Raw genomic sequence first — 21,942 nt, forward strand, 5'->3', positions numbered from 1 at the left:
CGGGAACAGCACCTGGCACACAGAAGCTCCCAGAGAGGGGGAGATTTCAGAAGGCAGAGCTCCCTTCCCCTGATGCCCCGGCAAGGGCTGGAGACAGCGCCCTGAATAGGGGGGCCTCACGTGGGATAGAGACCTGCTTACCAGTCAGGGGCCACGGAAGACCCTGCCCACACCTGGGGGCCGTGGCTGCCCACAGAGGGCCGCACTGCCCTGGCCTCGGTTCCCAAGGAGCACAGGATGGGACCCGTCAGCGAAACGTGGCCAGACCTGCGCCATGAGGACATGCCCGAGGCCAGCTTATGGGACCTGCTTGTTCTGGTTGCTACACGGGACTCGGGCTTCCTGTGAGACCCCGGGAAAGCAGGGGTGCGCACGAGCCCGGCCAGCCCGAAGCCGCACTTCCCGAACACCTGCGTGCGCTGCAAAAGCGAGCTCGGCCCGTGAGGACACGGCGCTCCGTCTGGGCGGCGGGGGAAAAGGGGATGGCTCCAGGTCTCCACGGGGCCTCTACACACGTTGAGAGGAGGGCCTTGAAAACCACCCGAACACCCCCACACCCTCGTGAGCAGGTGCGTGCAGCAGCAGGGAGAGCCGCGGACAGGCCACCTCGCGCACGCCTCACCAGCTCCAGTCACTGCGGGAAGGAGAAGCCTGCAGCCGTCCGCTCCCGGGCCTGGACACAGCCCTGGGTCAGCGCCCCGGTGCTTTTTCTGTGGCTTCTGATTTTGTTCCGTGTTGTTACCGATCGACTGAGCACGTGCTTGCTGAGCCGAGGCTCAGCGGAGGGGCACCCGACAGCTCCCCGCAGTTACGCCGAAGGCGCAGTTAGTAATGAATCGCATCCGTTGTTTAGGCAGGAAGCACGACAGTCTGCAGCTGCCTGCCAGTCTCATTGCCTCTACGGAAGATCTCTCCACGCTCGGCTCTGCCCAGAATTTAAGGAAGGTCTGAAAAACCGTCATCCCTGCCCGGGCCGTCGAAAGATACCCTTGGTCCTTCAGACGGCGTCTGAGTAAACCCAGTAGGACACTCAAAGGCCAAAGCAATTTGCTGAGGTGTGAGCCGCGTGCAATAAGTTCACGTGCACAAGGGACGGTTTGCATTTCAGTCCGAGCGCGTGGGTTCGGGGCTGACTGAGCTCAGGCCCCACGGCCCCCACGGGGTAGCCGGAGCTGCGAGCCCCCGGAGACACGGCCCCAGCGTTCAGTGACCACCCTGTCGTGCGGGGGCCTCCAGCGATGGGCTGGGACAGTGTCCGGCCAGAGCCCCCCTTCCTAAGAGGGTGGCGGAGAGCACCCCAGGCCCCAGGCCGGCCTCACCGCTCACCTCTGCCCGGCACCACCACAGCACCCGCGGGCAGTCCGGGCCAGGAGGAAGACGCTGCCTCCAGCCTCCTTCCCACGCCCTGCCCTGGCTGACAGGGACACAAATAAGTTACAGGTGCGTCCTGCACCCAGCGGGGCTTCTGGAATCTGTCCTCTGGGGCAAATGCTATGAGAAGAAGGCTTTCTTCCGGAGGCTTCTGGAAACGGCCTCCAATGGAAGTTCCTTCCTTGCCTACGGACCCCACCGGCAGCCTGGCAGCCACCAGCCCCAGCCACCGTGAGCCCCGGCCACCCTCCTGACCAGCGCGGCCCAGCCGAGGGGCTTGCAGAAGTGCTCAGGGGAGACCAAGGGCCTCTGAGAGCAAAGGCTCTTCTAGTGACAGCCCAGAACTTACAAAATAAAACACTAATTTTCAAAAACCCACACCGACAGCAGCTGTAGCCTCACAGAGTGTTGCTGCGGAAAGAGTACGTGAAACAACACGGAAATCCACTCTTCATTAAAAAAAAAAAGAACAGAAAGGATGTGTTGACGCGTTGGCGAGCCGCGCACATTAAATGAAGCAGCGAGACGCAGAGGCCGCCTGGCTCCCCTCCAGCCCAGGGCTCGGACACCTGCAGTCTCGGGGTGGTGGGGGAGGGCCCAGGAGCCAGCAGCCCAGCCTCTGGGGCGGGGCTTCCCTGTGCTGGGTGGAGCCTAGCCAGCCCCCGCCCCGCCCCACCCCGCCCTCCTGGGGCTTCACCCCACCTGGGACCTGCTGCTGAGCATCCTTCGTGTTGGCCCTGCTGCCCGCAGGAGGCTTCCGGGGTCTCTGCTCTGTCCGCACTCTGTGGTCACAGCTCCCTGCCCGGGCACCCTCCGCTCTGTCCCACTCCCCGTGGTCTTCTCCAGCACGAGATTGTCCCAGGAGAGCTGTTTCTGCAGCAGCAGGACAAAGCTCACTGGTACGACCCTGGGGGAAATCCGGAAACTTGGAAAACGTTACCACTTAGAAGTTCAGTCATGAGGGATTGACGCCCCTGGCGCTCGGCGTCTCCAAGTTTGTCTATTTGTGGCTTGTGGGACTGTCCCACGGTGGGAACTGACGCCGGCCTCTGACCCCCGGTGCAGTGGCAATGTGAGGGGACGTGGCCTAAACCAAGCCCAGACCCAGGAAGCCGGGAGTGCTTGGCGCATCGCGCTCATGTCCCCACGCGGTTTTCGGCCAGGGGCGCTTGTCTTCTCCTCCCCAGTGAACATAATGTGCCCCAAAGTAGCGCCGGACAAGCTGCCCCTCCAGCGGCCTCTGGCTGCCCAACTGCCCGCTAACCACCGTCCGGAAGTACCATGGGGCCGGCCCCGCAGCGGCTGCCCTCACGGACCTGGGGTTCCAGTCCTAGGGTCGCACCGTGTTGTGATGCAGAAACCGACCTCAGCTCCATTCTGGCCAGTCTCTCTCCACGGAAACCCCTGTCCCTCTGACCACCGCACCCCGGCAGTGCCCTGGGGCCCCAGCATGGCTGTCCCCCGAGATCACCTGGGAAGTGTGAGGACGCAGGAATTGTCCAGGCGGGCGCCTCCTGCAAGCCGGGGACGTCACCCAGACGTCCCTTCCTTGTCCTTCTGCCACCTGCGCCAGAAGCACCTTGCTTCCGCAGCCGCGTTCCCTCCCCCGACCTCACGTCCCCCACGTTCTGATACCAAATCCCTTCAAGCGTCCGCAGGCATTACATGAAGAAGTCGGCACTATCCGATTCCAGCTCCCACTCAACCCACGCGAAGTAAGCACTTCCCCCTTTCTGGGAGTAGAGAAGAGACCGTGTGGCCAACAGGCACCAACTGAAATCGCTTGTCGTGACCCACCAGCTGCAAATGGCCTCGAGCTTTGGTAAATGGAGAGGGAAGAGGCTTGCCTTTACGTTAAGCAGGTCATTCTCATCCTGCATTTTATGACTTTCTGTTTCTCGAGTTTGGGTCAGAAGCATGTGTGAGGAACAGAGCCCCTGAGAGCTGGGTGGTGAGGAGGGGACTTCGAGCCCCCGGGAGTCACACCTACTGCCTGGCAGGGCCGGACCCCAACAGGGTCCTCAGATAAATGTGGGGGCCTCCAAACGAGACACCTGCTCCATGGAAGCGAGACCACTGCCAGCATGGCTGAGGGTTATGCGGATCTTGGAAACGGGAGGAAGAGCAGTTCCTCTTGCCCACTTAGCCCTCCTGCCGGGGACACACCCCTTTCAGTCTCGCCGCCGGGTCCCCGCGCACAGAGCAGGGTCAGAGCGCACAACATTAGGAGCCCTGATGTCAGGTCATTTCCCAAGCTGATGCACCCTGTCTCCCAAGCTTTTCCCCTCCCTGTGACCGCTAAACTCACCTCCATTCCCTCCTGAACATCTCTGCGCCAACGCGGTCTGCACGGCCACCAAATGTCCTAACGGTGTCATTCCACGTTAGTCACCAGAACCTACCTTTGGAAAACACAAGATGATGGCCTCACGTGTGTCCAACACCACGAGAGGCTGGGACTCCAAAATGAGGGAGGAGGAGCTCAGGGGAGCCTGGAATCCTCCGCCTGGACAGGACCACCCCGTCCGCAGACACCAGATACATTTCCCACGTCACAGAAAATGCGACATCTCCCCAAAGCCTGTCTGTCGGAGCTCAGCATGGACTCCAGAATAGGGGAACGGCCTTCATGGTACTTGACGGAACTGGAATCCCGAAGTTACCCACAAAGCGGGCTGGAGGGACAAGCTCGGCTGACCCCAGCCACTCAGTGATCCAAAAGTGGCAAAAGTTAGGGGAGGAGAGGGAAGGGCTGCCAGGCGGGAGGAGGGCACAGCCCCGGCCACTTGGCTGCTCTAGACAAGAGCCGCCGCCGCGGTGACTCGGCAAGTGCCGACACTCCTGAGAAGCCCACGTGCCGTCTCCCGCCGAGGGCTCCGCGCATCCGCGGGCAAGGACTCCGCGCATCCGCGGGCAAGGACTCCGCGTATCCGCGGGCAAGGACTCCGCGTATCCACAGGCAGCCCTGACCGACAACTCCACGTTTTAAGTCTCAGTGCCGGAGGCAACCAGAGCGTCCACGGCTCACGGAGAGTCTGCGCCAGCGAGCCGCCACGCTCCTGCCGGGCATGGCTTTGCCGCCGGGGCCCAGGCTCGATGAGAAGAACCGAAGGTCTGCATGGGCTCCTCCTCGTCAAACGTCAAACGTGCCCCAAGAGACTTTACATCCCAACGCTTTAAACCACACCAGAATTCCACACCAGCTTCCCAGTAAATAGTCAAAGGAAACCCGACTCGCTAGTGGACTGGAGAGCCGCTGGAAGACGGAAGCTCGCGCAGCCTCAGCAGAGCGGTCGGGCCCCTGGATGCGCGTCCTGGGCCTCGTCCTGGGCCTCGCCCTTTCCGCAGTCTCCAAGAAAGACCCCAGAGGTTTACAAGTGACTCACTTGAAGTTCAGAGTACGCCCAGCACCACCGGGGAATGGAGTTTTCCTTATCCGTTCAACCAAACAGCATGGAAGCGTGGGCGTCTCACCGACAGACACACGTCAGGGCCCCACGGTCCACCGCGGCCCTTCTGGGCTCACCGGGGCCCCGGCCATCCCTCGCCCTCGGGCACCCCCATTCACAGCACAGAAGAGCCACAAGGGCGTGCACACCACGCTGTACCTTAGTTTTAAAAGTCGTTGGTCTGTGTGCACTTTTGCACGAAAATAAACCCTTAAAAATGATGGCGATAGGCCACGAAGGTTTGGGTGCTGAATCGTTTTTGCCAAACTTGGGCACGAGGTTTCCCCTTAAACGGGAAGCCTGCCAAGGAGGGTGGCGGAAAGTCGGAGAAGCCGCAGCCCCGGTCCGCCAGGAGCCCGACTGGGGCCGTTCCTTGCGCGATGGTGGCGGCGAGCACGCCTCTACCCCCGAGCAACCAGGCTGCGGCTCTGACTCGCCCTCCCCCTCGCCTACCCCAGCCCTCAACGCTACCAAGTGCAGACGTCCACAGTCCTCGTCCTCACCGTGGTTTCCAAAGTCTCGCGGGCAAGTCTAGAAGGGGACGCGGCACAGCAAGCAGGCGGGAGGCCCCGTGCGGGTGGGCCGTGTTAGTTCTCAAGATGACGTTGCTTCTAGAATTTCCTGTCGTCTCCGAAGCAGGACAACCCCCCCCCCCGACTTCCTAGGGAACGACTCGGAGGACGGGGTCTCGGGCGCCCTCGGGCCGTTTTCATGTGTGCTCCCTGCTCACGTGAGTCGAACGACGCGCCCCTGCCGAATCTCTCGGCACACCCGTCCGTCCAGGCGAGCCCCGCCGAATTCCACCGCATCTAGCCCGCCTCAGGAGGCCACTGGGGCTCTGCAGGGCTCCAAGTCGCAGCAAGCGCCACATGCACCCGAGAGGTCCCTCAAAGTCCACACCACCCCTGGGGGACAGCATGAGGGAGCGAGACGTGAGAGCCGGGGAGAAGCCCCACAGGCACTCGGGATGTCCCCACCACGACAACCCGGCCCCCAGACGGCCACAGCCCTCCCCGCACGATGCCCTGCAGACCCAGAGCCCCCCGAGCCCACCAGGCGCCATGGAGAGTCTCCCTCCAACGTGTGGGGACTTCAGCCCAGACGCTGCCGTGCACGGCCCGCCCTGCCGCCCTCCGTGGTGCTCCTGCCTCTGCCCCGGATTCTTTGTCCACAAACCCAGCGCGGAACACTCCATGGCTGAAGACCCTCGTCTGCAAACCTGCTCCCCAGAGCGTCCAGAGCTCCAGGGACTCACCCCTGCCCGCGACGACTGGCCGTGTGAGCGCACGCGGCACTCAGTCCTTCCGTGCCCGGTTCCTCGCCGCGGTGTGGGGCAGTCCGCACGCTGACCACACGGGGCAGGGGAGGGAACCGCACCCGAGTCCCCTCAGCATCCCACTAACTTGTATTTCTAGCGCATCAGTCACGGCAAGGGGCGCACTCTGCAACTTCTGCTAAACGAAACTGCAAGATTATGCTGGTTTCCAAGACATAATCAATAAATTATCTTTTAATTATTACAGCATGAGAGCCGAAATAACAATGCGCTGACGGAACGCCCCAGCTTTCCTGCAGCTCCCACGCGGGGCAGGCGATCGACCGACCGAGGGTCAGGAAGGCTTCCTGGAGGAAGGGCTGCCGTCTGCAGAGGGAGGAGCCAGAGCCAGCCCACGGCAGGACCCAGGGCGTCCAGCAGGCCCGGCAGGTGGGGCTGCGGCAGAGCGAGCCCTCGGCGTGGGCGTGCCGGACGCCGCACTGGAAACCGCCAGCGGGACGTGGGTACGTGGAGGGGGAGGGCCTCGCCCAGGAGGCTCATCTCCCCCCTGAGAGCCGGACCGGACACCGGTGCAGCAGAGCTGCGTGTCGACAGGGACAGCCAGCGCAGGGCACGGTGACAGAAGAGGGCCACGCTCCCGTCTTGCAGCCCGGAGGACCGAGCTCAGTAGCTGGCCCCACCCACGAGCAGCAGCAAGCCCAGGGCGCAGGCCGGACCGAGTCCTCCTGCCCACTCCCCACGGGCCCTCGGTTGGCCGGTCTGTGGCGGCCCAGGAAGGCGCCTCCTGCAGAATTTCGTCCTCATAGCGTCCCTGTAGCACAAGTCCAGGAGGCCTGTGGGTGCTACAGTCCACACCAGAGTGTGTCTCGCGACGGGGCCCAGTGTCCGCTTCCGCGGCCGGTGACAGCGATCGGCTCTGTGTGCCCCGAATGTCACCAGAGAAAAGACTGCAAACGAAAGGTGAGTTCGCCACGGAATGACTGGCGATCGGGAGGAAATGGAGCAGGAAATAGACACCTCAGGCTGTTTCTAAACGGAAAGGAAGAGACAGGACAAACTGGTGCAAGTCCAGAGCTTTCCGTCGGGTGGGCATACTGTCCTCTGTCCCGCTGGGTAAGTCCTCGCCCCAGACAGCAGCCAGCACCAGGCGGGCCTCGGGCAGCGCTCACGGAGGAGGCTGGCCAAGCAGGTCACCTCGGCCAGCGCGGCCGTGCTCAGGTCCCCGTCTGCACCGCACACATGGGGTCACTCCCCGCGTGCCATGCCTCCAGGTCCCACCACCCCGCCTGGCTTTAAGGGGGACCCAGACGGGTCAGAACCCCAGGGAAGGACCATCCCCTGGGACCGGGGCTGCCCACCGGTGGCCCAAACCCTTCACGCTCTGCCCATGTCCTGCCTCTCTAGCCTCCCCCTGTCCCTTGCCACTGCCCCACACCCCGTCCCCCCCACACTCCCCCAGGGCCCACACGCCCGTCACCCTGGTGACAAGTGTGACCACGTCGAGGCTGGTGTCACTCAAGGGTGATGTGGGACCAGCTGTCAGCACGGTGGCTCAGCAGCGCTCAGAAACCAGCCCCCACCCGCGGACACCCCAGAGGGAAACCAAGTCCTTCCCAGCGTGGCCCACATTCAGGTCCCAGCCCACTGCCCTCCAGGGTCCGGCAGCTCAGGGATCGTCACCCTCGGGGGCCGGGCCAGGGCACAGCCAGCCACTGGCAGTTTGGAAAGCCACATGGGGCTCCTGCGGACACCCGGCGGGAGGGGGGCACAGAGCACATGCTGTGCGCCCCGCAAGCCACCGAGGTGTGTCGTTGGGGACTTGCACCCCAGAGCTGCCCGCTCGTGTGACGTCAGGATGGCCTTGGGGGTCTTCCGTGTCTCCCTTCCCTGTGGTGTCGGTGGTCCCCACAGCTTGACCACTACCCCACGGCCCCGCGGGGACATCGGACACCAGCGACTCTGAGACAGGCCCCAGGAGTCAAGAAGACATTTGTGTCCTTTGTTCGGCGTTTTTTACCCGATTGCCTCATGTAACCTCCGTGAGGTGAGTGAGTCTCAGTCGTCAGAAAGTGGCTTTAAAGGAGGGAAGGAGAGAGCCTGAGCTCGACCGTTTCCAGGTAGAGGCAATGAGAAGCTCCAGCCTCTTGCCATGGGGAAACCCAGCGCAGCCCCCGTGCCAGGCCCCGCAGGCCAGCCTGGGCACTGTCCCGCCGAGTGCGACCGGCCCGCGTCCCCCTGAAGCTCCCATTTCCGACTCGGCTGGAAGACAGGAGGCAGCAGGTGGCGACGGCCGGGCGGTCACGAGCTCTGCAGCTCTCGCGGGAAGCTCGTCCTCCGGAGTCAGGCGGGACTCGGCGGCCCTCCCATGGCCCTGCCTGGGTCGGGGTGACGCGGCAGCGTGCGCTCTTGCCCTAACGGACAGACCGCCGAAGAGCCAGAACCAGGAACCCCGGATCACAGGGTGCGCCCCGCCTGCCAGTGCCCCCAGCCCCTGCGCCCCACGGGGGACCCTCACGAGGCCTCCGTACATGTCCAGGCACCTCTGTGCCTAGCACACTCCCCACCGTGACCTGCCACCCAGACCCTCAGAACTTAGGGGACAGCCCCCTCCTGGGCAGCATTTCAGAGAGCGATGACCCCTTCCCGCAGCCCCAGCTCCAGCAGGGACACAGCCGTCTCGTCTGCTGGGCGCTGCCAGCGTCATGGCTGCCCCATTGTCTGGAGCCGGCAACGGGCCCGAGAGACTCCACATCGGTCACGAACCTGTCCCTCGAGCCCGTCCAGACACTGCGCGTGCCGGGTCACAACCTCATCACGTGTGTCACTGGGCTGCCCTGCCCCTTCAGAGAGCCTCTGGACCACGGGACACACACGCAGAGAAGCCCGCCGCACGGGGACGGGGGCCTGGGCTGCAGGGCACCTCGCTCACGCGCCCTGCCTGCCCTCGTGCCCCGCTGGGCACCTGCCTCCCTGCCCGCAGTCCGAGGCTGGACCGGCTCCGCCACGCTCGCCCTTGGGAACGCCCAGAAGCAGGGATGTCTGCCCTGAGAGCCTCGATCTCACAGCCAGAAACTTACAGTTCTCAGTGGAACTGGGAAACCCAGAAAGTAAAGAAGAAAAGGTCAAAAAAAAGGGGGGGTGGATTTTTTAAAAAAACAAAGCCTGGTCGGAATTTGGCTGAGTCAAGTTCTGGGTCAGCACACGCATTCTTCTCGGACATTTCAGTTCTCAGAGCCCGGTGACATACGGGCTTCTCGACCCTCCCCATGGGGAGCAGGTGTCCTGGTCTCCCTGGTGTGGGAAGAGCCGGCGAGGCTGGAGGCCCGGCTCTGGGGCCGCAGCTGGTACCCGGGGCTTGCAGGGAGGAGGACGAGGACGGCCAGGCGTGAGTCCGTGCCCGCTGCGCAAACTTCAGGAAACCCGAGGGCAGAGAGAGACAGAAATACAGACAGAGATAGAGAGACACAGACAGAGACAGAAAGAGAAAGAGACAGAGAGACAGAAAGACCAAGAGCATTAAAGAGAGAGACTGAGGGAGAGGCAGAGACAGAAAGAGATTAACCTCCCACTCTCCCTTACTTTGCCAATGAAACTGTCCTTTTTTGCTACATTTAGGGCTCAGGTGAGAAGAGAAGGGTCGCACGGGGCCTGAGCTGCTCTCTGGGCGCCGCCTCCGCCGCGCCCCTTCCCTGCGGCCCACGTCAGCACACACGAGTAGAGGTGCACCTGCTGGGACGGTCGTGCGGGACACGACCACCGGTTAAATTGCGGCTGGACCTGGGCTCCGGGAGGCCGCTCACCCCCTTCCCTGTCCGGGATACGGGTTCCGCCTGCCTTCATCCCCAGAAGCTGCCCCAAGGACACAGCCTCGAGATGGAGGCTGATGTGAGCCTGTGAGGACTGGTCGTCACTGGTCGTGACTGAGCCCATTTGGAGCCTCCTTACAAACATTTCCATCCTGGCCGGAGACGGGACCCCAGAGCCCAGGGGCGGCCCCTCCAACCCAGCACCAAGCAGCAGGGCAACCCGGGCTCCACGAGGACAACCTGGAAATGAGCCCCAGCTCTGAGGAGCACCGGGCTGGGGAAGGGACACCCCAGGGGGGCAGGCGTGCTCCTCCCGACGGCAGAAGGAGACAGACAGAAGCGCCCAGGATAAAGGAAGGGAACAGAGCAGAGACGAGAGTGGGGCCAATTGGGACTTCTCCGGCTTCCTGCAGAGTTTGGGTATGAAGAAACAGGGGTCGTTTCTGAGCCTGGTGCAGTGAGAGGTCAGCGGGAGTCGGGAGGGAAGAGGGCGCCCCTGGACACCGGGGAGGGCTCGACCTGCTGCACGGCTCTCCGTTCAGGTCAGGACCCATCATAAGGGGCAGGTTGGGGAACTTCCGCCTCCGAGCGTGGGGGACACCGTGCGGATCCCGCAGGGAAGTGTACTCGGACTCACTGAGCCGGCCGTTCCCGCCGCCGCGGCCGCCAGGGTGCAGACAGCCCGACGGCCCCGGGCAGCTCTCCTGCGGGCGGCCGAGGAGCACGTGCACGTACGGAGCGAACCCAGACTTGAACTACAGCGGCCGGAAACACCAGATGCAAACTGCCCGCTGCTTCCTTCCGGGATGGAGCATCTCCGCACCGTGGCTCCAGGCTCTGAAACCGGAGCACCGGACGTGGCGTCCGAACTCGCGCCAGCGGCAGCAGCCCGCAAGGTCTTCTCCTCCTGCAGGTGGAGAGGCTCTGCTGGTGGTCAGACCCCAAAGCCCACCCGGGAGCCCCCCGCGCCGGGAGCCAGGCTGCTCTTGGGCTCCCTCCTGTGGCGGGTGCCGGGAGCGTCCGAACCGGCGGCCGCAAGCCCGAGGGGCGGGCGCACCTGTCCCTCCAGCTGGCTGTGAACTGAAGGGCCGGAGCCGCCTGGGGTGCGGGAGAAGAGATCCGAGGCTCCACCTGGATGACGTTCCTGGACCGAGACAACGATCCCTGTGAGGCAACGCCCTCCAAAGTTAAATCTCTTAAGGATGAAGACCTGGTTATCAGGCCCACGGATCTGCAGTTCTGCCAAGCTGCAACTCAGCAACGTGTACGTTCAGGTCAGAGCCGTTACTCACTTTCCCTGCCCTGAGGCGTTCGCGAAACCTGAAATATACACACCCACACGGCGTCTTGGCAAGGACATTACAAGGACAAATGAGATACCATGGTGAGAGCGCAGGAAGCTGGCTCGCTGTGCCTCCGGAGAGAAAGGTCCCGAGTGCCGGAACAAGGTGTCACAGAGAAGCCCTAGTTCGCGGCGCTGGAGGCGTCACCCCGGTGCCCGGAGAGCCCCGCCACGTTCCCCGGAGACGGCCTGGGAGCGCGCTGCTGGGACGGGTGTGGCCGGGTCAGGACTGCTGGGCGCTGGCTGAACGACAGTATTCGATTCAAATGTCACGGACCGGCTCAGCGCGAGCCTTTCCGAGTAAGTTCGCAGGAGCCTGTACTTGGAAGTCTGATGGGTGTTTTGATTTTTAAGTCATGGATTCTGAAGTGGGGTGGAGGAGGGGAGACAGACCAGATCGCCCGGGCATCTTCCCTGGACAGCGAATCGGGGCAACAAGCGGACATGCACTCCGCCTCCTCTCCGGCAGTGAGTCCTGGCCTGTCTCTCGGGCACATCGAGGCCAACAACCCTCCCACAGGACGACAGAGGAGTGCCCAACAAGTCTGCAGGGGCCGGGACGGTCCCAACCGGCATAAGGGGGATCAGAATGCAAATCTGGTTTTAACGGGACTAACAAAGAAGATACCACTTACAAATTAAGGGGGGAAGGGGGCAACTCCAGGGGGACACTGGCTTAACAGAACCTCAAGGTTAGAAAGCTACAGGAACGTTGGCCAAGCACACACTCGTGCCCCTTAGCAAGGCTCTGCTTTGCCACCTCCTTCTGCGACCTTGTATCTAGACGGACCGCCACAGTCCTGACAGGGTACTGGCCAACCAGAGCTCGAAATGGGGCCTGTTCGGAAAGGAAACAGGGAGCCTTGGGCCCTAAGGACCCCGTAGAACAGACGACGGCAGACACAGAGCAATGCTTAGCAGTCGCCTGGGGCGCAGGAACAACTCCCTTTATCCTCAGCGTCCTGCAGATGCTGGACAGAGAGCCCGGGCGGGAGGAGCAAGGGGTTGGGGGATAGGAGGAAAGGCATCTGGCCTCCAGAAGACCTCGTCATCTTCCCTAAGCACGATGGAAAACAGAATACATAAGATCTATAAAATAAATAAGGAAATGAAATAAAGCCAAACTCCTTCCGGAGTTGCTGCGGGTCCAAGAGAGCCCTCCTGAAGACGACTTGTGTTCCCTAAGGAATGGCCTCGGACCAAGGCACCGGAATGTCTGTGTTCTCTCTCTTTTCCGTGTTTAGAACTTGGTGTGTGTCTGTTTCCCGGAGATGAAGGACTTGCCGGCCATGCTGTCCTGGCCCCCGGCTGGTTCCGCAGCAGGCCTGGGCCTCCCTCTCTCCTCCGTCCTCCTCCAGCCTGTCTGTCCTGCGGCGGCTGCCGTGCCCAGGGGGAGGCGTGGGGAGTTGAGCCCGGCCCTGCATGCCGCTCCGCCTGGACGACGAGCTGTGGGCCTGTTTCAGCTCAGCTGTGTCCCAGCGAAGAGTGAGACTTTCTTAGAGCACGCGACAGGTCTCAGCAGAAAGAGTGAAGGGAAAGCACGACCTACATCTCACCCTTTACCCACGGCGACGGTGCCAGGGACATCTCTGTGCCAGCAGGTGCCACGTCGTACGGGGCTCAAGCCCCAGCGGCCCGGGAACCCCGTCATTCACGGGACCGTCTCAACCCCACCAGCCACACAGAACGGCAGGACACTAACTTCTGGTTTCCAAAGATCTACTTTGTACGTTAATTTAAAATAAGCTTGAAGCAATTTTGTGATTACACACGCCCAGGTCCTCTGTGGAAAGAATCAGTGCACACGGAAGAGAAAACAGGCACTCAATTCTGCTCCGAAACCTTCATTGGAATCTCACACGTCGCTGCTCAATTGACAGGCATTCACGGAATTTATCATCCTATTTTGTCATTTCCGTTTCATGTCTCCAAGCGGCCGGCGCCTCTCCACAGGCCGTGAAGGCTTTGCTCCGACTGATGCCTGACGTGCGGCCGCAAAGCTGCGAGGGTGCCTCTGGGGTGATCCTGCCCCTTGTGCCCTGTTCCCGGTGTCACAGGACAGCTGGGGGCAGGGGGCAGGGCAGGAGAGCGCACGCCTGTGACGGGTGCGCCAGGAGAGGCTAAGCAGAGACGGTGGCCGGACCCGTGGAGAAAGGCAAGTCTCCCTCCGGTTCCCCTCATGACGGGCCAAAGGAAGTGTGAGAGAAAGGAGCGGAGAGAGGGAGAAAGAGGCCGCGGGATGTACACGGACGGGGCCCAGGTTAGATCCAGGCCGCGGGGGCCACAGAGACCCCCAACTCCTCACGGTTCTGGCTCAACAGCAAGGCCGTCAGGGAAAGGCACCTGCCCACACCCATGGGCGCATGAGCTCGTCAGCAACGGCGCAGCGTGGAAGCTGAGGAGGTTCCCTCAGAAATGAGAAGCCTCCGCAGGTGGCCTCGGCGACGCGCTTCCCATCACCCCTCAGAGTGTGTGCCAACCTCCCTCAGACACGGTCCACTGAGACACAGTCTCGCAGGCCCCTCCAAAGAAGGAGGCCCGTTGCTGGCCGTCGGACGGTCCGCGCTGTCTGCAGGGAACACAGGGGTCTCCTGCTCCCCGGCTCCACGGGCCAGTGCCCTCCCCTGCCGCCCGGAAAGGGGCTGGGGCAGAGGGACGCCCACCCGAAGCGCTTCCCAAGGCAGCCTTCGAGGGAGGCCCAAGGGGGCCTCCTTCCCGGCACCCAGCCTGGGCATGGGCCCCGGAGCGCCCTGGCCTGGTCCAGAGGAGTGTCCTGTCTGCCCTCGTGGGCTGGGCTGGGACGGCCCAAGCCGGATCCCAGGAGGGGAGTCGGCTGCCTCTGGCACGGGCATCGCGCCCGTAGCGTGGATTCCTTTGTTTCTGGGGCTTTGTTACCGGCCAGAGGGGAAGACAGACACACAACACAGCCCCACTCGGCCCGTGAACCTCAGCGTAGTTTTGCCAACACACCGGCAACCTTGTTCTTGAAGGAGTGACTGAAATCTAACAAATTTGAGAACATCCGAGATGGAACATGGCCTCATAGCCGGGGCCGCACTCAAGTGCTCTGAGCCCGTGATCAAACACGCCGCGGATTATTGTGTTTACCTAAACGCGTCCTGCTTTCCGAGACTTCATCGTTAACGGGGAGACGCTGCCAGCAACCTCAAACCCTAAGTGTCGGTGCACCCCCCCCCACAGAGAAACACTGCCCCGGACCCGGGCTTGCTAGTGGCTGGGTCAGCTAGTGGCTGGGGTCCCGGGACAGCGGCCCCCGCAGCACGCGGACCGCCCGGGCAGAGGCGAGGGGACGCCCGCCCCCGCGCTCCGGCGAGCACCAGCATGGAACCTGCTAACAGGGACGGCGCTGACAGCGGGGATGCCCGTGATGGAAGCAGACGTGAGTCACGGTGACTCGGGCAGGAGGAGAAAGACCACGGCGGGAGAAGAAGGCAAAACGAAGGAAGACGCGTGGCGGAGGAAAGGACAGGTCACTGCCTGCGTGGACATTCCAGCTCGTCTCCGGGGCCAGCGTCGCGGGCCACACGCCGCATTAGCTCACCCACAACAAAATCACACACTCGGGCCGAGACCGCGGTTCTAGTCGTCACTCGGAGACTGCCCTCGTGTCAAAACCTCTCATTAAGCTGAGCCAGATATGACAGCACCCAAGCTTCCACCGACAACGTCTTTACAGTCTGACAGTGCAAATGCGCTGGCGCTTCCCTGGGCTCCAGGTTTTGTGTGTCATCACGGACCTTGTCTCTTATTTCCCGCCTGGGGCTACCGAACCACATAAGACCGTCTGTTATTAATGCTTCCAGAATAATTTCTCTCGGCCCAGACGAAACTGGGATTTTATTTTCTGAATTCTTTCCTCTTACAGGGTTCAGTTAAATATCTAATACATCAAGCGCTTTGCAAACTCTAAGCACGTACGGGAGTTGATAGTGGGATCCCGCCCGACCACCGAGCCACCGACTGGTGAAACAGGAGGGGGCCGTTCTAGTTTTCTATAATGAGCTCAGAACGTTATTTCTCAGGTTTTCTTCTTCAATTTCAAAATCCCACTAGAAATCCATCCATCATTTTTGGTCTGTGTCTGGTATGTGGAGAACGGTATAACTTTAATGCAAAATGGAAATGTCACCTTGCTCTCTCTCCCAGTGCTCTGCTGACCCTAACTACAGCCCCCCTAGATACGGGAGGCTCCTGGAGGCACTCTGATGCAGACTCACCCAGAAATCTGCTGTCCTGGGCCGCCGTCACGTCAGCGCCCACCGATCACACCACCCTCTCAGGACCTGGAGTTACTTATGGTTTCATTTATGGTCTTGATTTCAAACCAGAATTCAAGTGACCCTCCAGATGCTGGGGTTCGGTCACATGCAAGGGGGCTTCTAGTTGGGAACCATCAGTCGTGTTTCCTGTCCTCCTCCCCGCCCACCTCTGCATCCGGTGGTCGTCTTGGGCTGACAACGAGCCCGGCCCTCCCGGAGCGTTACACGTGCTCATGGCGTTTGCAGTGGGAGGAGCACGAACACCCAGAGTCATTGCTTGAGGTGCCTGACCCTGAGTGGTTAGCGCTCAAACTCCGCGGGCACATCTCAGCCCCGTGGCCCGGAAGTGTGGGGACGCTTTGGTGCCGATGCTCCCGTGACATCAATATCAGGCCCCCCCGTGGGCGTGCTAAGGATGAAATATTTTAAAATTCACAGATGAGCAAATACCGTCTATCCACTTCCTTCCCCCTCTTCCAAAGCAAAGAAACACATGCGGGGGCCGCAAAGAGCCGCTTGGACTCTGTCCTTCCACGCCCCTGGACTGGCGAGTCCTGAGCAGGAAGGCAGGAGGAAAACGACACTGAGGAATTCTGGGTCCCTGAAGGGGACACGGAAGTTAGCTCCGGGGACACGCATCCCCCAAAGGAAGAGAATCAAATGCAGGTTGAATTTGGAAATGGCTCCATCAGCTCAGGGCCGGGGCGGCTCCCCTGTGTCCTGAACCGGGTGCAACAGGACGTTTGTGGGTGGGCAGTGGCAGGCGTGGTGTGAGCAGCACAAACAAGGGGCCCCTGGCAGGCTGCCGAGCGCAGGTGCTCACAGCCGCGTCCCGCAGGCGAGCCCAGGACACCTGCAGCGCCTGCTGGGCGCAGGGAAGGGCAAGGCGTCTGCCTCTGGCGTGTGGGCACAACACCATCTGGTCGGTTCTCAAAGGAACCTACCGGCTCCTTCCCAAATCCTGTGGGAGGGGGTCCAGGAACCTCAGCGCCTGTGCGGAAAGCGTTCAGGCCCGGGTGTGCCGTCCGACCGCTAGCACCCGTACCACACCCGCGACAAAGTGAAGGCGTGACCACAGCACGTGTTCCCTGCGCCCAGGCGACCTCGACCGCAAAGTAGCCCGTGGTCTCAGCCTTCACAGAAGCACGAGGGGTGGGTGCCTGGGTGGCTGCTTAAGATTCTACCCCCTCCCCCTCCCTCCCCCTCTACGCCTCCCCCGCTCTCCCAAATAAATTGATTAAATCTTTTCATTTTCTATAAAGAAGGAAAAGTCAGGCATCCCCATGAGAAACGGACATGATCTCGCCTTACAATGTACCTACTCCCTAAAGGAAGAGCAGCATAGACCCCGTGAGGGCAGACCAAAGGCCCGGAACACCACCACTGCCGACCGCCGCGAGCACCGAATTCTGAGGATAACCAGGAGACCAGGCAAAGCCAACAAGAGTCATAAGAAAACACAAAGGTCCTTATGGCACCATTTCCAAAGAATGACTTGGGTGGGGGGGAAAAGACGATCATCAAGCAAGTGCCTTCTCTCGCTCTCAATCACAGAGGAGTAGCCGCCCCCGCCCCCGACGGCACTGCCCCCGGACAAAGACCACGGGTGTCAGGAGGGAGGAGGGCAGGTGCACAGCTCTGGGAAGCCGGGTGGGACAAGCCCCCAACCCACAGAGGCAGGGGACGATCCCTGTTTCAAAGTGAGTACAGAAGGCTGGATAGAAGGAGACGCAGAGGAATCCGCGTTCTCTCCTCTGCCCGTTGACCCCTGCACGACTGAACGAGGCACACGGACACGCCAAGACCAAAGCGGCGTGCTCGAAGCCTCTGTGACGGGCAACAGCACCGTTAGCCAGTGCCCTCACAGCTGAAGGACGCAGCACCGAGCTGACGATCAGAGCAGTCGAAACCGCGTCACACAGGCAACGACACGGTGTCATCAGAAATCACGCTAACGGAGAACCACCATACAGAGTACTGAAGGCTTCATCTTTAACCCTCACAGCACGTTCAACAGACGCTACTCTATCCCAGGTCGCCGGCAGGGAATCTGGAGGTTAAGAAAGTTAAGGCACAGCTCCAGTCACACACCCAGAAGACACCCCGGCGGCCACGGGCTGATGCTGTCTCTCTGACTGATTAAAGATCAGGCATAAATCTTGTCGAGGAAACAGAAGATGCCCAAATACTAGAAAGTGATCTGGAAAGAGGCGATCGCCGCCGAAGATCCAGCGCGTCCAACACTCTCTCGGGACGCCTCAGCCGACGGGCTGATTCCTGGACTGTGGGGCAGGATGGGGGTGGGATATGCCAAAATCTTTTAGGGCTTTGAAATGTTCCTCTGTCCTGAAAGCATCATGCATCGCATTTGCAAGTGCAGATTTAAGGCAAGGCCTTCTGGGAGAGTGCAGTATGGGGCCCTGGTCCACACTGGACTCCCCAGGCAGGCAGCCAGGGCCCCTGCAGCCGGGAAAGACACGGAGCATCCCAAGAAGCAAAGGGCAAGACGTCCCAAGTAAGTTACACGCAGGAGTGGCCGGGAGGGAAGGGAAGAGAACCTAGAGATTTAATAACAAACCGTCTGGCTTCTGCTTTCCAGGGAGGTACCAACAGATCCAGGAGCTCCCAGAAAGCGGGCACATGGGAGTCTACCTTTTACACGTTCAGAAAATCCATGGCAAGGGTAGGAAAGCTGGTTCTCCCAGCTCTGGGAGAAAAGGCCGGTGTCTTCTTTGGAGGATTGCTCCGTTCCTCTGCGGCCTGGGTGTGCTCTGAGCGGGAGGGGTCTGTTGGTACTTGTGTGTGCCTGTGTGTGTACGTACTGTGGCTGTGGACACACGGGTGGGGGGCACCCACAGGAAGTGGAGTTTGACACCCTCTCCGGTGAAAGCAGTCCTGTAGGAAAGCTGAGCTGGGGAAACCGCCTTGGAGCTTCCAGGGAGCAGTTTCTAATCTACAAGTCATTTGCAAGACACAAGGCAGGGACCCAAGGGCTGCTCCAGAAGAATTTTAAGTATGAACAGTGAATTCACTAACATCTTTGCCCCTCATACTGCTTGAAAAGGAAGAAAGAAAGAGAGAAAGAAAGAAAGAAAAAGGCTCACAGCACTGCTTCAGACTTGCTGAAAAGCAGAGCCCGACCGCAGCTCCTTTCAAACCTTAGGTGTTTTCAATACAATAAACCCCTTCAGGACAAGCCCCACCACTTAAATCATCTCTCCATCAGAGGTGTTCTCTCCACCTTCGTGTTTTCTCAAGCACTTGTTCAAAAACACATTTAAGTGGAATGTTTTCGTTTCTGCAGATTGCATTAATTATGGTTTTGCAAACACAGCAAGCCCATGAGGTCTGCCCGAGCTGGGGGCTGCAGACACCCGGCCCAGGCCAGCAGCGGGTGGCTTGGCTCTCGCCCTGCACGGAGCTCCGGGCTTGGCCTCGCGCGCTGCCGGCCAAGGCTGCTGCAGAGAAGTTTCAGCTAAGAAAGAAAAACACACAGCGGTCAACCGCGGGGACCCACGCGCTGGGGAGCGCCCCTGCCTGCGCACAGCCCCCGACCAAGAGAGGATCAGGGAAAGGGGACTGTGGGACAAGGAGACGCCTTGTCCCCCAACTTCTGCTGGCTGACACGAGGGAAAATAATATTTATTTTAATGTCATCTGCTTCCTCCGAGATTCATTGGGGAGGGTGTCCGGGACAAGCAGGCGTGCTAGAGAGGGCTCAGGGGTAGGGCAGCTCCTTTCCCACTCAAGCGGCCGCGGGTCCGCGCGGTGCCCCCACAGGGCTCGAGGGACGGAGGGACGCAAGGCCGAGCCCGCCGCAGGCCGGAGGGACAGCAGTGAGCGGGCGAGCCTGTCCCCGGCGGGGCGGCCCTCGGACAGTCCGCGGGGCGGCGCCGGCGTCCTCAGCCCTGTGTCCGCGCCGGGCCCTGCCCACCGGCCAGCTGGATGCGCAGGACCCCAGAGCACCCCCACGCGGCGGAGAGACCCAGAAGCCCACGCAGCCGCCCGCGGACCGGCCTGGGCCTCACCTGCCCGGACCCAGAGGCGGGAGGCGGCGTCACGTTCCCCAGGGTCACCTGCTTCCCGCGCCGGGCGCTCCGGCGGGATAAGGCGCGGCCCGGGTGGGGGCTCGCCGGCCAGGTCCGCGCCGGACACTCACCGTGAGCGCCGAGAACTTCTGCGCGGGCGCCAGCGGCAGCAGCCCGGCCAGCAGGGGCAGCCAGCAGAGCTGGGGGAGCAGCATGGTGACGCGCGGCTCGGCGCGCAGCGGGCGCAGCGGTCTCACCCCGCGCTCCGGGCGCCCGGTCCACCCGCTGCCCTCCGCACCCGGCGGCCCTCCGCGTCCTGTGCGCCTTCGCCGGCTGCTGTCAAATAACCCCAGAACTTCCCGGATCCTCCTCCTGCGCGCTCGCTCCCTCCCTCGCCTGCTCCGGCCCCACCCCCGCGCCGCCGCGCCCGCTCCCTCCGCTCGGCCGCGCGCTCTGGCGGGGGCGCCCAGAGCCGGGTGTGCGGGAGCTGGAGGCGGAGGGGGCCTCCCGGGGCTGCGCCCTGTTAGAGCGGCCTGCGTGCCGGCCTCCCTGCGCGCGCGCGCACACTCGTGTGCACACACCGACACGCGCGCACACTCTAGGACAGTCCCAGGCACGACCCCAAGATGCCCCGAGCCCTTCTAGTGCCCGGGGCACTGACCCGCTGGCTCAGAACAGACCCTGCGGTTAACCCACCCCCTTGAGTCTGGGTCCATCCCCAGGCCGCAGGCTTCTAGACCTCCAGAGAATGTCTCCCTCACGTTGGCTGGCTGACCGGCTGGCCTTCCAGCCAAGAGGCCTTCAGCAACACAGGGTCTAGATAATTCACGGAGGGCCGCACGCCTTTGGCATTTCTCAGCAGATTAATGCACTCGGGGACGAATTTTGGACTAGAGATGCAGGGTCTGACGGCAGGGACACGGGGCAAGTCTGGCGAGAATGTGGCCATTTCTAGAGCCGCTCTGTGGAGGCCTCTCAGGTGTGCTGGGAGCACACCGGTGTAGAGGTCCAGACTTCGCCGTGGGGACGGGTTAGAAGCCTACAGAATTCTGCACAGTCTCCGGACAGTGCCCACTGCAAACGGCATTGCTGAAATAGCTCAGCCTTGGCTTACAACTTTACAGGGGGAAAAAAAAGACTAATTCTGGCTCACACAGAAAACCCAAGAGTGAGGATTTTCAAGAACAATGCCTCGATTCACTTGTCAGGGGCACTGGGAAAAAGAACAAAACAGAAAATCCAGATCTGATTTTTAATCGAATGTTTAATCTGAAGCTTTGGCTGGAAAGGGCGGGGTGGGGGGGCAGTGGGAAGGAATGTCGGGGCTGCGTCAGCAAGTCCCATCACTGGCTACGGGACAAAAGCTGGGCTACTCCGCCACAGGGTCCCACACTTCGGAGGGAGAGGCGTCCCCATGTCCAGCAGGAAAGTGATGGACACAGGGTCAGGGAAGATGGGGAAGAAAATCTTGCCGAAAGCCACTACTGAGTCTCCTTCAGATTCTGGTCTGCTGAGTACTTAAACACATTCCTCCGGGCTCGAGGGCTCAGAAGGAAATTATAATAAAACTCCTGGGGCCTGAGAAACAGGTGAGCAAAGCAGCTGCAAACGATGACGTAAACAAGGACCGCCATTAGGAAATGTTAATAAAAATTAAGGCAAAAATACTGCATACCACAGGTTGTAAGACCGTCCAAAGAAGAAAATATACATTCAGAGCTGACATGAATCCTTTAAAAAGCGCTTCCTACTAAAACATTCTGTGTTGACTGTCTCCTTCGGTTAGAGCCTGCTGACAGCGGAAATGCTGACTTGCTTTTGGGCAGTTTTCTGTAGACCTCGGAAGGCTTGCACACGGGTCCGCTCGTCACCCTCACTGACTTCGAGGATGGTGACGAAGACGTCATGATCCTCAGGTTACAGATGAGAAGTACAAGCAACGAGGTCAAAGACCTTCGCCAGATCGCACAGGCAACAGGATCAGGACCAGACGGGGACGCCAAAGCCTGTGGAGCGCGCAGTCCTCCTTCCCTTCCTCCGGAGGCGCCGGGCGCACGGGGCAGAAGGCGGCTTGGCTCTCGGAGCTCTCAGTCAAGAAAGGTGTGTCGACTTGTCTGCTCTCACACGGGCAGGTCCTCCGGGAATTCCGGAGAGATAAATGTGATGGGCACGTCTGCGTCTCTGACACACGAGGCAAGGTTAGGTCCTCAAAGACTAACAACGCGAAGGGCCCGCGGGCGCTGCCTGCCAGGTCTCACGGACGCTCGTGGTGCCGTCTGCAGACGGAGCCGGTTTCCATTTTTATGGTGAAATATAACACGTTTATGTAAAACCCCGGGTCATAGTTCTGTCTGCCGCTCTGAAGCGTCCAGAAAGTTATGGCCGGTGTG

General features: G+C 61.2%; 1 protein-coding gene across 2 annotated transcripts in view; it reads right to left on the reverse strand.

Annotated features, from left to right (window-relative positions):
• The window catches only part of SMOC2 (SPARC related modular calcium binding 2), a 137,204-nt gene extending 117,274 nt beyond the window's left edge, over nucleotides 1–19,930 (reverse strand). The window contains exon 1 of one of the 2 annotated variants that reach the window (XM_046005615.1): nucleotides 19,684–19,930. In XM_046005615.1, the coding sequence (XP_045861571.1) occupies nucleotides 19,684–19,767 (84 nt within the window). In that variant the 5' untranslated portion in view covers nucleotides 19,768–19,930. The remainder of the gene's footprint in view (nucleotides 1–19,683) is intronic. The other variant, XM_046005616.1, reaches the window with a different exon arrangement.
• Nucleotides 19,931–21,942: the final 2,012 nt, after the last annotated feature.

Source organism: Meles meles, chromosome 5, assembly GCF_922984935.1.
Source record: "Meles meles chromosome 5, mMelMel3.1 paternal haplotype, whole genome shotgun sequence".
In the NCBI taxonomy this organism is placed as follows: Eukaryota; Metazoa; Chordata; class Mammalia; order Carnivora; family Mustelidae; genus Meles; species Meles meles.